This window comes from Tachysurus fulvidraco, chromosome 4 (genome assembly GCF_022655615.1).
Source record: "Tachysurus fulvidraco isolate hzauxx_2018 chromosome 4, HZAU_PFXX_2.0, whole genome shotgun sequence".
NCBI classification, from domain to species: Eukaryota; Metazoa; Chordata; class Actinopteri; order Siluriformes; family Bagridae; genus Tachysurus; species Tachysurus fulvidraco.
This window is the reverse complement of record NC_062521.1, coordinates 23,189,971-23,201,953: the sequence shown is the minus strand read 5'-3', so window position 1 is coordinate 23,201,953 and position 11,983 is coordinate 23,189,971. Positions and strand designations below refer to the sequence as shown.

The following is an 11,983-nucleotide window of genomic DNA, read 5'->3' as shown; positions in this document are numbered from 1 at the left end:
GGTGTCCCCGGCCTTGTGTTCTGAATCCGCTGGGATAGACTCCGGGTTCCCTACAACCCTGTGTACGATAAGCGGTACAGAAAATGGATTGATAGATCCTTATGTACGGTAGTTTGCTCAAAATGTCTCCCTTTTTAACAAATGAATCCTATGAGAAATGCAGTAAACAGAATCCCTTTGGATCAGCGCTTTATAAAACAGCAGAGGTAACAGAAATGTAGTTTCATGCTGCATTTTTGCTCTCTAACATTGCAATAAGTGCATCTATTTCCATGAAAATAAAAAGATGTGGTGACGGCCATTCTGATGCACTCGACAAGATAATCAAATGGATCTTCTTTCCTTTAAACTGTCAGTGGAAATTTCCTTTAGGAGCAGAGCATCATTCGACTTGCAGCTGAAAACTGTGCGTTATAATTATAACAGTTGTTGGTTTTATAAACTTAGACGTGTAAAACCGCCTGATGTTTGTGTTCTGCAAATCACTGACATACATTATATTATACTGTGGTGAATCTAACAATGCATTTTAAACAAATCGATGAACCCATGGGTTGCACAGTTGTACGGCAGGTAGATTCACTTCTTCTCAGTTGTGTAATCCTGATCTTGGGTTAATGTCAGTTCGGAGTTTCTGTGCATGCTTTCTCTGTGCCCATGTTGAGTTAATGCAGATTCTCAGGTTTCCTCCCACTTCCAATACATGTAGGTAGGTGGATTAGCAAAATGATGTAAATTGCCCCTTGGTGTGTGTGTGTGTGTGTGTGAAGAGGTGTAATGGTGCCCTGAGACGTACTGGTGTATTCTGTATTCACATCCACTGATCTTCTATCCACTATGATGGTGACCAGGATGAAGAGCATGGTTAGAGACTGGCTTCGGTTAATTTCTACTCAAGACAGTCAACATACGCACAAAAATGTCATTTGTTAAAGTGTTCTTGTATGGCTTTGACAATGAACAGATTTCAAATTTGTGATATCGATTAACAAACAAATCGTTGCGCAAACCATGCAACATGGAATACAATTTAAAATGCAAGTTGTAGTAGAAGTCAGGAAAGAAACATAAAGCATAATATATTCTGTTTATAGAGGTAAGTAGAAGTAGAATTCATTTATTTATTCAATTTTTTTCGTTCATCAAATGTGCTTGTGGTGACCGGATGGTCAATTCAAAGATATCACAAGAAGGCAGAGCCAAAAAAAAAAAAATAGCCTCCCTGGTAGGGCAAAAGATTTCATGACATACAGAAAAGAAACATTCAGTAAAAATGGCTTTGCCCTTTGTAATGTATATCATACAGTGTTGTCATATACAGTGCCATAGTACAATATGATACAACCAGCAAGCATGGGCACAGAATGGCATCAGTTGTTCATAAATTCATAAACAGTAATCTTATAAATACTTATATATAATCATACACAGCTTTGTTTTAACAATGCGATTATGTGTTCAGTATGGATTTCATTAATGGCATCTGATCGTATAGAGCTTCAGCAGCAATCCAGTGTTTATTAAAAGCACATGAGTTAGCAGACAGTTTAAGATAACGGCACACATTTTAAAGCCCAACTGGGTAGACTTTCCTCCAGAGGTGTCTTGCAATAGCAGGTGAACACACATACCATCTATCTTTCATTAATGTCCCTCTGTAGGGCCTGAAACCTCCACTATTCCCAAATTAACCAATTTTGTCTGCAAAAAAAAAAAATGTATACTTCTATATTTTTTTCATTTCATCTCTTTTATTTTACAACTCTCTTCTTAAAAAGGAAATGACCTTTCATGTTACATAGCCCTCTAGTCCCAAAGAGGAAAGCCATATGTGCAAACTGATCATAAATATGTCTCTTGCTAACACACAAGTGCCTGTGGCTGTAATTAAGATAAGTCTGTTTCCGTAAACACAGTACAGTGTCACTGCTTTTATGTGGGTGGTTTTTGAAGGACCTTGCTACTGTCTAAACTGACAGACCACAGCTGCTGTCCTGACAGTGCTCAGTGCTTGAGACAATATAACAGATTATCCTTAATACGTATGTTGTGGGAAGATTGTCAAGGCATTGATGCAGAGGGCCAGTTGGTGTTTGAATAGTGCTGCTGTCAAAATACAGTACAAGTATATATCTTGTAAACATCCATGGTTTTTCTGTCAGATCAAACTTGTGTCTGTGCCATTAAGTTCACCCAACCATCATGCTTGTCTAAAAAGATCTCTTCAAGGGCTTGCACAGGATTTTCTGAAAGGCTCTGCGGAAGTCCTGGTTAAAGATGGTGTAGATAACAGGGTTGAGGGAGCTGTTGCAGTAGCCAATCCAGAAGAAGAACTTGAAAAGAGCATCTGGGATCGCGCAAGGCTTCCGGCAGATTCCGTACAGACTGTAGCTGAAAAAAAATGGGAACCAGCAGACCACGAACACACCCATAACCACAGCCAGAACAAAAGTGAAGCGCTTCTCGCGGGCTTGTGAGATCTTCTTCCTGGACATGGTGCTCCTTCTCTTCCTGCGGGAGGAGAACAGGTCCAAGGACTTGCTGCTTGCACGGGACTTGCGGCTTGAGTGCTTGGAGCTGGAGCTATTCTTGCGGCTGGCTCGCCGTTCTCTCCGGCCTACCGCAGACTCCCGGCGCGGCCGTTTGGCCTTCTCATCTGAGGAGCTGCTGTCGTCCAGTTCTACATCAGGTTCTTCCTCTGAGGGTTTTTTATTAACAACTTGAGGTGGAGATGCACAGTGACCATTCTGCCTGCCTGAGTCGTCTCGGCTCAGACTGTTTTCAAGGCGTGGTGCTTCTTCCGGCTCATGCCGTTTTTCTGACATGTTTCGGGTGCGTGTTTTGGCCACCTGATAGATGCGAATGTAGACAAGGATCATGATGAGACATGGTGCAAAGAAAGAACCAATACTGGAGTATAGGATGTACCACGTGTGGTCATTAAGCTGACACTGTGGCTCACCCGTACCACCTTCACCTTCATGGCTCCGGTCCATGGAGATGAGTGGTGGGAAGGAGATCACAGCTGAGATCAGCCACACCACTACGATCATCGCCTTCACTCGCTGTGGTGTGCGCTTCAGGTTGTATTCCACTGCCTGCGTTACTGACCAGTACCTGTCTAGGCTGATAGCACACAGGTGAACAATAGAAGATGTGCAGAAGAGGACGTCCAGTGCCAGATAGATATCACACCAGATATGCCCAAAGAACCAGTAACCCATTAGTTCATTTGCCAGAGAGAAAGGCATGATGAGTGTGGCCACCAGGATGTCTGCAGTGGCCAAAGATACCAGAAAAAGATTCTGGGGTGGCTTAAGTGCTCTGCTCGTCAGAACCGCGATCACAACCAGTACATTGCCAACTATAGTAAACAAAATGAGGAAGCTTACCAAACCGGCGAGTCCTATAACAGTTGCCAGTGAGTAGAGACTGGTGAGATTCCGGTTGATATCGGAATTGTTCATCTCGCTGAAAATACTGAAGTTATCCATTTTGACGCAGAACTGTTCTTTTGGTTTCTTTATTTGTTGTATTTGTTAGAAATCCTTAGCGGAGGTCTTTTCAAGCCTAAAGGCAGTAAAGCGCTGTATTTCCGACATCCCTTCTGCTCTGCTCTGCTTCCCCGCGTTCCTCCTCTTCTGTCTGCCACTTACTTTCATCTCGTTCCCGTCTCCGCATTTTGCTTCCTCGAAGAATTCCGTACACGAATCGGTCAATTATTATTATTATTATTATTATTATTATTATTATTATTATTATTATTATTATTATTAATAATAATAATAATAATAAAAAGTTACTCTGTGGATGGTATCACGAGCATCACTGTCCACCGGCGGACACGGTGCTCCATGCGCCCTGCTTGCTATCCACTGTCTCTTCTCTCTCTCTCTCTCTCTCTCTCTCTCTCTCTCTCTCTCTCTCTCTCTCTCTCTCTCTCTCTCTCTCTCTCTCCCTCCCTCCTCGCACCATCCACGTGCTGCACAAATGAACGTAGCTCCTCCCCTGTAAAGTCAAAAGGATATCTGACATAATCTGATATTTGTCCTATACAGTCTGATCGGTTTATTGCACTCGAGTCAGTGGTTTATGCGCGTTTCCTCCTCTTCACCGGTTCCTTTACTTCCACAAGAGTGCGTGCGATGCACTTTAGACTGTTCCATTTTTTATCACGTTAAAAGAAACATAATTAATCCTGTATTTTATCATTTCATGTGTCGGTGAAGTGACATGTGGACATATATTTGGATGAAGACGATGATAAACATTGGTGCGCTTTTACGCATTAAATCAGCTGTCAGCTGCGTTAGTTGAATAAATCGCTGTTTTAAATCTCTAAATAAATCCTTTGGCCTGAGATTTTAAATGTTTGCTCATCATACTTGACAAAGTGGCATTAGTGTAATTAATAATGTGTCCCTGTTGTAATCCAGCGCGCGTTACAGTGTCTATTTATCCTCAGTCCATATGGAAATTCATAGAGTGCAATCATCCGTGTTTATGCCGCTCTGGCAAACAAGAATCTGCTTAAAAGCAATTGGAAATAAATGCACACTTTAAGAGCTCATCCAGAAAAGGGAATTCAGTTCATCCATGAAAAATGCTCAAAAATATCTTATACATTTTTTAATGCTTAATACCCCGCTTGCTTGTCTGTAAGCTACACACACAAGCATAAATGAATACGTAATTAATTATTTAAGAAGCATCAATCAGTCAGTCATTAATAACAGTCCAATGTAATACTGTACATTTACTCTTACATTTACAGCAGAGTTTCCAGTTAAGGTTATAAGTTATAGGTATATATTGTACCCATGTGCATATGTGCATGTTCCCAGTAATATACACAATCAAGAGCTCAACCACAGCAGATTAAAATATTCATAAAAATGACTCATTTTCAGATGTTGACACAAAGGCAATCTTCATTGTTCTCATTCATTCGCATTTTCTGCTTTAGGGTAAACCAAAGCAGTACACTAATTGCCCAGTTGTTTACAGTACGATCCTTTAAAACAGTATCTGGCTGTGCCGTAGTCATTAAGTATTAACTTATCTGTTCATCATGATTTGCAGTATTATCTCAGACTTTTATTCTTATTATATCAGGTCTGCGCTGAACTCAGAGTTTACGATGACCCATTAGTTCCTCAGGAGCTCTCGGTTGCATTATTATAAACTGTTGTAGAAATGACATTATTTACATTTACACTATTTACTGTAGAGTGTCACCCAAATGAGGATGGGTTCCCTTCTGGGCCTGGTTCCTCTCAAGGTTTCTTCCTCATATCATCTAAGGGAGTTTTTCCTTGCCGTCAAATCTTTTATAAATTAATTTTAAACTTTAATTGTATGTATTCACTTATTTATTTTTATTCTTATTTTTTCTTCTTCTTCTTCTTCTTCTTCTTCTTCATCTTCTTCTTCTTCTTCTTCTTCTTCACTTTTCTTCTTCTTCTTCTATTTATTTCTTTTTCTCTCTCTTCTGTTTCAATACTTTAAAGCTGCTTTGAGACAATGGGCAATTGTTAAAAGTGCTATACAAATAAATTGAATCGAATTGAATTGAATTTTTAACTCAGATTTTACCAGAGGCCAAATAATGGAAGTTTTGCATTGAGTTTCTTTGTCATGTTAGCCTTCATAGTAGTATTTAATAGTTCATATGAAAGTAGACACAAAAAAAAGTTTGTGGTCATAGTTATTTCTGTTTATACCCAGATAACTAGGCAATAGAAAGTCATGACTAATTTAATATCAGAAATGTGCCAATAAAATAATTCAGCTGTTTATACTGATTGAAAATGTCAGATAAGTTGATTTCCTTTCTGCCTCAATGTGAAAAAAAATTTCATAAAGATCAGCACTCAGTATGGACTCTCACATATAAGAGCAGTTCAATATCTGTATTAATATTCTATTCTCTGTTGGGGTTTCATTTAAAATTAAGGGTGTTGGAAAATAAAATAATAAAGTGTTGCCTGAACTTATGTTACAGCCTATAATTTGGTTGAAATGACTCTATATTGATTCCTAACACATCAAAAATGTCAACAATCTATGTCAATTCTCCAAGTCGTGCTAATTAACAGAGTAAATTAACAAGATGTTAATAATTAAATCTTACGATTATTAATGGCTATTCATCAGAGACTAAGGTGGCTGTTATACCGTACATTCTTCATTGCATGCAGTTTTTTTTTTATCTTTGCATGTGCTGTCTTGCACATTCAGTCAACTGCTGTTTTGCAAAACTCATCACACCTCATGTGCAAATAAAATGGTTGAAATGACAATAAAATTTTCTTGACTTTACTCCCCTTTATACTTCATCGTTATCTAAATGCATGAACTCATGCATCAGAGTATATATTCATTCATCATTCTGAAAGTATTTTAATATTAATGTGTTTATATGGTGACTTTATATTATATCCAAATACATTGATCTGCATCACTGAGTCTAAATCCTGAATATTTTCATTCATTCATTCATTCATTTTCTACCGCTTATCCAAACTACCTCGGGTCACGGGGAGCCCGTGCCTATCTCAAGCGCCATCGGGCATCGAGGCAGGATACACCCTGGATGGAGTGCCAACCCATCGCAGGGCACACACACACACACACACTCTCATTCACTCACACACTCCAATCCAACAAAATCAATCATAAGAAATATGTGCAATCCAACAAAGTAGCTGTCAGTAATCGTTCTGAGACGCGTAAAATGCTGAAGGTCATCTGTGTTAATTATTGTTCCTGGAATTTCATTTATAATCAGGCTTCATTAGTAACCCAGAGGCGTAGCATTAACAATGATCTAATTTAACTTTAATTGACATTGAGCAACATGTCACCTATGATTTATAAGGTATTATATTTTAGATGATGGAACATTTAATCTACAGCTACAACAAATTTAGTCAGCTTGTTTTTTTTTTTTATGATAATGCTATTGTTAATGGGAATTTCTCGTGGGAAATTTATGTGCTTAGTTTAACTTTTAGTTTTGATTGATTTTTTTTTCTTTTTTGGTATTCCCTTTTATTTTTTATTTATTTTATTTAATTTAATTTTATTTTCCCTGCCTTATGAAACTTTTCAATTTTTAAGATGGCAGTCTATAAATAAACTTGTCTTACCTAAGTAGTTTCCTTCATTCAGGGCTGTACTTTCTGAATGATAAACAGCCAGAGCAGCATTATTGACCTCAAACACTCAGAAGAAGATTTCATTAGCATTCTGGGTCTAATCCGCTTAGATGTCCGTTAAATTAGGGCACAATCATGAAAGACTAAACAACTACAGTTAATAATGCCAAAAAAAGTGTCTGAAAGATTTTTATTTTGTAATGAGTGATGAATTTTGCATCTTTTCTGGAATCTGCACATACAGTAAATCTCCTGTCAGCTCAGAAACTACAGGAACAGCAAAACCAATTCTTTTTGGTTTGAGATCAAAAGCTATATATGATTAGGCAGTTTAGAGTTTCAGAATTTATTTCTGGGCATTTATATGTAGATATATTAAGTGTCCATGAACATAGCACATATCTGGCCATCCACTTTTTATGTGGGCAAATATATTGGAACATGTGACTGACTGGTGTTTCTTGTTACCAAGATGTGTCCTGTTAAATTCATTCATTCATTCATTCATTCATTCATTCATTCATTCATTCATTTTCTACCACTTATCCGAACTTCTCAGGTCACGGGGAGCCTGTGCCTATCTCAGGCATCATCCGGCTTCGAGGCAGGATACACCCTGGACGGAGTACCAACCCATCGCAGGGCACACACACTCTCATTCACTCACACACTCACACACTACAGACAATTTTTCCAGAGATGCCAATCAACCTACCATGCATGTCTTTGGACCGGGGGAGGAAACCGGAGTACCCGGAGGAAACCCCCGAGGCACGGGGAGAACATGCAAACTCCACACACACAAGGCGGAGGTGGGAATTGAACCCCCAACCCTGGGGGTGTGAGGCAAATGTGCTAACCACTAAGCAACCGTGCCCCCTAGTTCTGTCAAATTGATCTTGTTAAAAAATCAATAGCTCTGAAAATCTGTTAGATATGCTTAAATTTTCAACTGTGAAGACAGCATTTGTTATTAAAAAAAAGGTTGAACCAACATAAAGATCAGAGAGCAGTTTATGGGAGAAAAGCAAGCCAATATAAAGTTAAGAAAAGAAAGAAAATCTATCCGAGGCATTGAACAGGTGAAAATGAAAGAAAACAATGATGCACTCAGCAACATACACCGGACTGATCAGGAAAGGACAAAAAGAATAGCGGATGAAAAAACTGTGAAGAGAAACCAAAACCAATAGTCAGTGCCATCTCCAGCAACCTCCACAAAGTGGGAGTGAAGGTGTCACCATTCAAAGAAGACTTTGACAGCACAAATATATAAACCAAATTACAAGATACAAACCTCATCAGCAATAAGAATCAGAAGACTGGAATTCACAAAAAGTCCTAATAATAGAAATGCTAACATGTGGAGAAAGATGTGAAGGATCTTCTCGTGATCTAAATCCTACACACTCATGAAGCTTGTGTCATGGATTGTACATGCCTGGCTGCTTCTGGAGCAAACTCATTAATCTTTACTTATGATGTAACTCATGATGTTAGCAGCAGAATTCATTCAGAAGTCTACAGAAACATTCTGTCAGCCAGTTTACTAAGAAATGCATCCAATCAGGATGAATTAGGAGAAACTTCATCACAAAGCAAGGCAATGACCCAAAACATACTACCAACAAAACAAAAGACTTTATACGGGAGAAAAGTTGGAAGATTTTTAGACTGACTGTCAATCAGCAGATCGAAGTACAATTGAGCAGCATATTATATCATAAAAAGGTGACTGATGGGAGAAATCCATAAGAACAAACAACAGAAAAAAGTTGTGTTTAAAGTCTGGAAAAGTATCAGAAAAAGAAGAAAGAACATGATGTCAGTGAGTTGCAGACTTTATTGCCTTTTTTTTACACAAGAAATATGCAACAAAATGTTAAATGTCATTTCCTTTCATTTACCCCAAGTCTAAATCTGTGTCCTTATACTTTTGCTTATCTAAACTTGGTCTGGTACAAAAAAAAAAAAAAAAAAAAAAAAAAATTGAACTTTGTATGAAAATAAAAGTTTTCATTTATGGCATACACCTTTATTCAGTGCAACTTACATTTATCCAGCTGAGGACTTTAGGGTTAAGTGTCTTGCTCTGGGAGTGGTAGATTGGTAGAACTGGGATTTGAACTCACAACCGTCTGAGCCATAGCCCAATGCTTAAACCACTGCACTACCACTTTCCCACAAGTTAATGTCCTAAACTCTCTTTTCAGAGAGTACAATGTTTACACCCCACTGCACAATGGATCCATCCATCCATTTTCTATACTCTTATACTATGCAGGGCTGCAGGGCACCTGGAATTTCTCCCAGGAGACTCAGGGCCCAAGTACTGTACATGACATCACGTACAGGGTACCAATATATTGCAGGACACAATCACACACAGTATCTATCTATCTATCTATCTATCTATCTATCTATCTATCTATCTATCTATCTATCTATCTATCTATCTATCTATCTATCTATCTGTCTGTCTGTCTGTCTGTCTGTCTGTCTGTCTGTCTGTCTGTCTGTCTGTCTGTCTGTCTGTCTGTCTGTCTGTTTCTTAGAATGTGCCAGGATTTTCTAGCAGGCTCATTTGGGTCATTGTGTGAACATAACTACATATTCTCTCCTACATTGAGTAAGAGTGCATGGGTTGTGGATGACTCACATGTCAATCAGTGGTTTGTTGTTGTTGGTGTTTTCTTGCTTGTGCTCGTCTGTGCACACTTTATTATGAAACAAGTTAGACAGAAGCACATTCGAGATGTAACTGTACACCATATAAACAGGTGCAGTTTAGCATTCAATCAAGTGATAGAGAAGTGTGCAAATGTATCATCCAAGGTAGCATTTTCATCTTACACAGTGTAGTTAATGCTACAGCTACCTGTATGTGTTTAATGATGAATAAGACACTGCAATGAAGTACTGAAGATGAGTGCCCCTGGTCCTACCTTAGTAAAATACTTCAATATGTTGGAATAAAAGGATTTTGAAGCAAGTTTCACTATTTTGCCAACATAACTGGCTATATTTAAATTATGATATCCTGATTTTTCTTTGCTAATGCCAAAGGAGATTAACATCGTTTGAAGTAGCTAGTATCTGATGGTATGTGGTATGTGGGATGTTATAGCCTAATGGATATACAGTACTGTAGTTTGAATCCAAGGCCACCAAGCTACCTATGCTGGGCACCTGAGTAAGGCCCTCAGTTCTCACTTGTATAAAATAAGATGTTAAAACAAAGTAAGTTGCTGTGAATAACGTGTCTGCCATTCTGGCTAATATTTATTAATTGGTTATTTATTCATTTGTTTGCACATGACAAAAAAAAAAATAAAACATGTACAGAGCCAAACATGCAGGCTAAACAGCATCGCTGTGTTAAAAATATATAAAAATATATCACTGACAGAACATGAAGTTCAATTAAATTTTATTTGTATAGAGCTTTGAACTTTTTCATTTTGTCTTAAAGCTGCTGTAAAGAAATGTAAATACCATTCTCATTGAATGAAAGATTACACAGTTAAATGTTTGTAAATCTTTATGACTAATGAGCATGCTTTACAGTGGTAAGGAAAAACTCCTTGAGACAATGTGAGGAAGAAACCTTGAGAGAAAGGGACTCAAAAGGGAACCCGTCCTTATCTGTGTGACACTGGAGAGTCTGTTTATATATAACGTCCTTTTCCTATTGTATATAGTCAAGTGAGGTTGTGTGAACAGGAGCTTTTGAGCCAATTCTAAAATAGTCTAATTTCATTTCAGCAGTTAAAATCTTACACAAATTTTACTTTTTAATACTTGAGTCTTTTACTTTAACTTAAATATATTTTTGGATGGATGTCTCCACTTGATTATAATTTTTCAGCACTTTATTCACAACTGACTACGGGCAAACTGTCAGATATGAAGCTTCTGGTATAAACAGTTATGAATATTGTGTGCATTAAACAGATGCAGATAATGTCATTGAGTTATATATACACCCCTAGTAAACATAGACTGTGTGTGTGTGTGTGTGTGTGTGTGTGTGTGTGTGTGTGTGTGTGTGTGTGTGTGTGTGTGTGTGTGTGTGTGTGATGGTGTGTTTGTGTGTGTGGGCCATTTAGGTGTGTCAGGGTTGACCCCAGGGCCCACTGTTCTTCTCTAAGCTGATTTCTATTGAGCTTTTCTGCATTGTGATCATTAAGTTCCCCCTTGGGCCACACTTGTGTCCATCAAATTGAAGTGTGTGTTTGTATGTGCGTGTGTGTGTGTGTGTGTGTGTGTGTGTGTGTGTGTGTGTGTGTGTGTGTGTTTGTGTGTGTGTTTGTGTGTGTGTTTGTGTGTGTGTGTTTGTGTGTTTGTGTGTGTGTGTGTGTGTGTGTGTGTGTGTGTGTGTGTGTGTGTGTGTGTGTGTGTATACGTTTTATATAATTATCTTGTCTGTCCTTCTTTGCTTCATGTTTCTTTACACATGGTTGAGTCCAACAAGAAATGATGTCACTCTTGTTTGCGCCATTGTGTTCTTTATCTGTTGCTGCTCAGGTGACAGGTGAAAAAGCTTTTAAAACTTCACCTTTAAGGATTAATATGATCTGTATATCAGCTTGCTGTATACACAGCAGTAAACGATATACAGCCCTATTCAGGTACTAGATGCTTTATTTCAACTTTACCACAGTGTTTGTATATGAGCTCATATCAGAGGACAGCCAAAGGCAGGTCGATGTCTTCTAACTGGAGGTTTTCCAAATATTATAAGCCTTATTTAGAGAGTATTATTATCTCATGATGACTTTTATATCTCCCACATGATTTTAGCTCATTTTAACTCAAGTTGA

General features: G+C 38.2%; 1 protein-coding gene across 1 annotated transcript; it reads right to left on the bottom strand.

Moving 5' to 3' along the window:
- Positions 1-1,101: 1,101 nt before the first annotated feature.
- Positions 1,102-3,855, bottom strand: adra2c (adrenoceptor alpha 2C). The gene has a single exon (XM_027145828.2). The coding sequence runs from the start codon at positions 3,492-3,494 to the stop codon at positions 2,211-2,213; it is 1,284 nt and encodes a 427-aa protein (XP_027001629.1). The 5' UTR covers positions 3,495-3,855; the 3' UTR covers positions 1,102-2,210.
- Between the last annotated feature and the right edge of the window lie 8,128 nt (positions 3,856-11,983).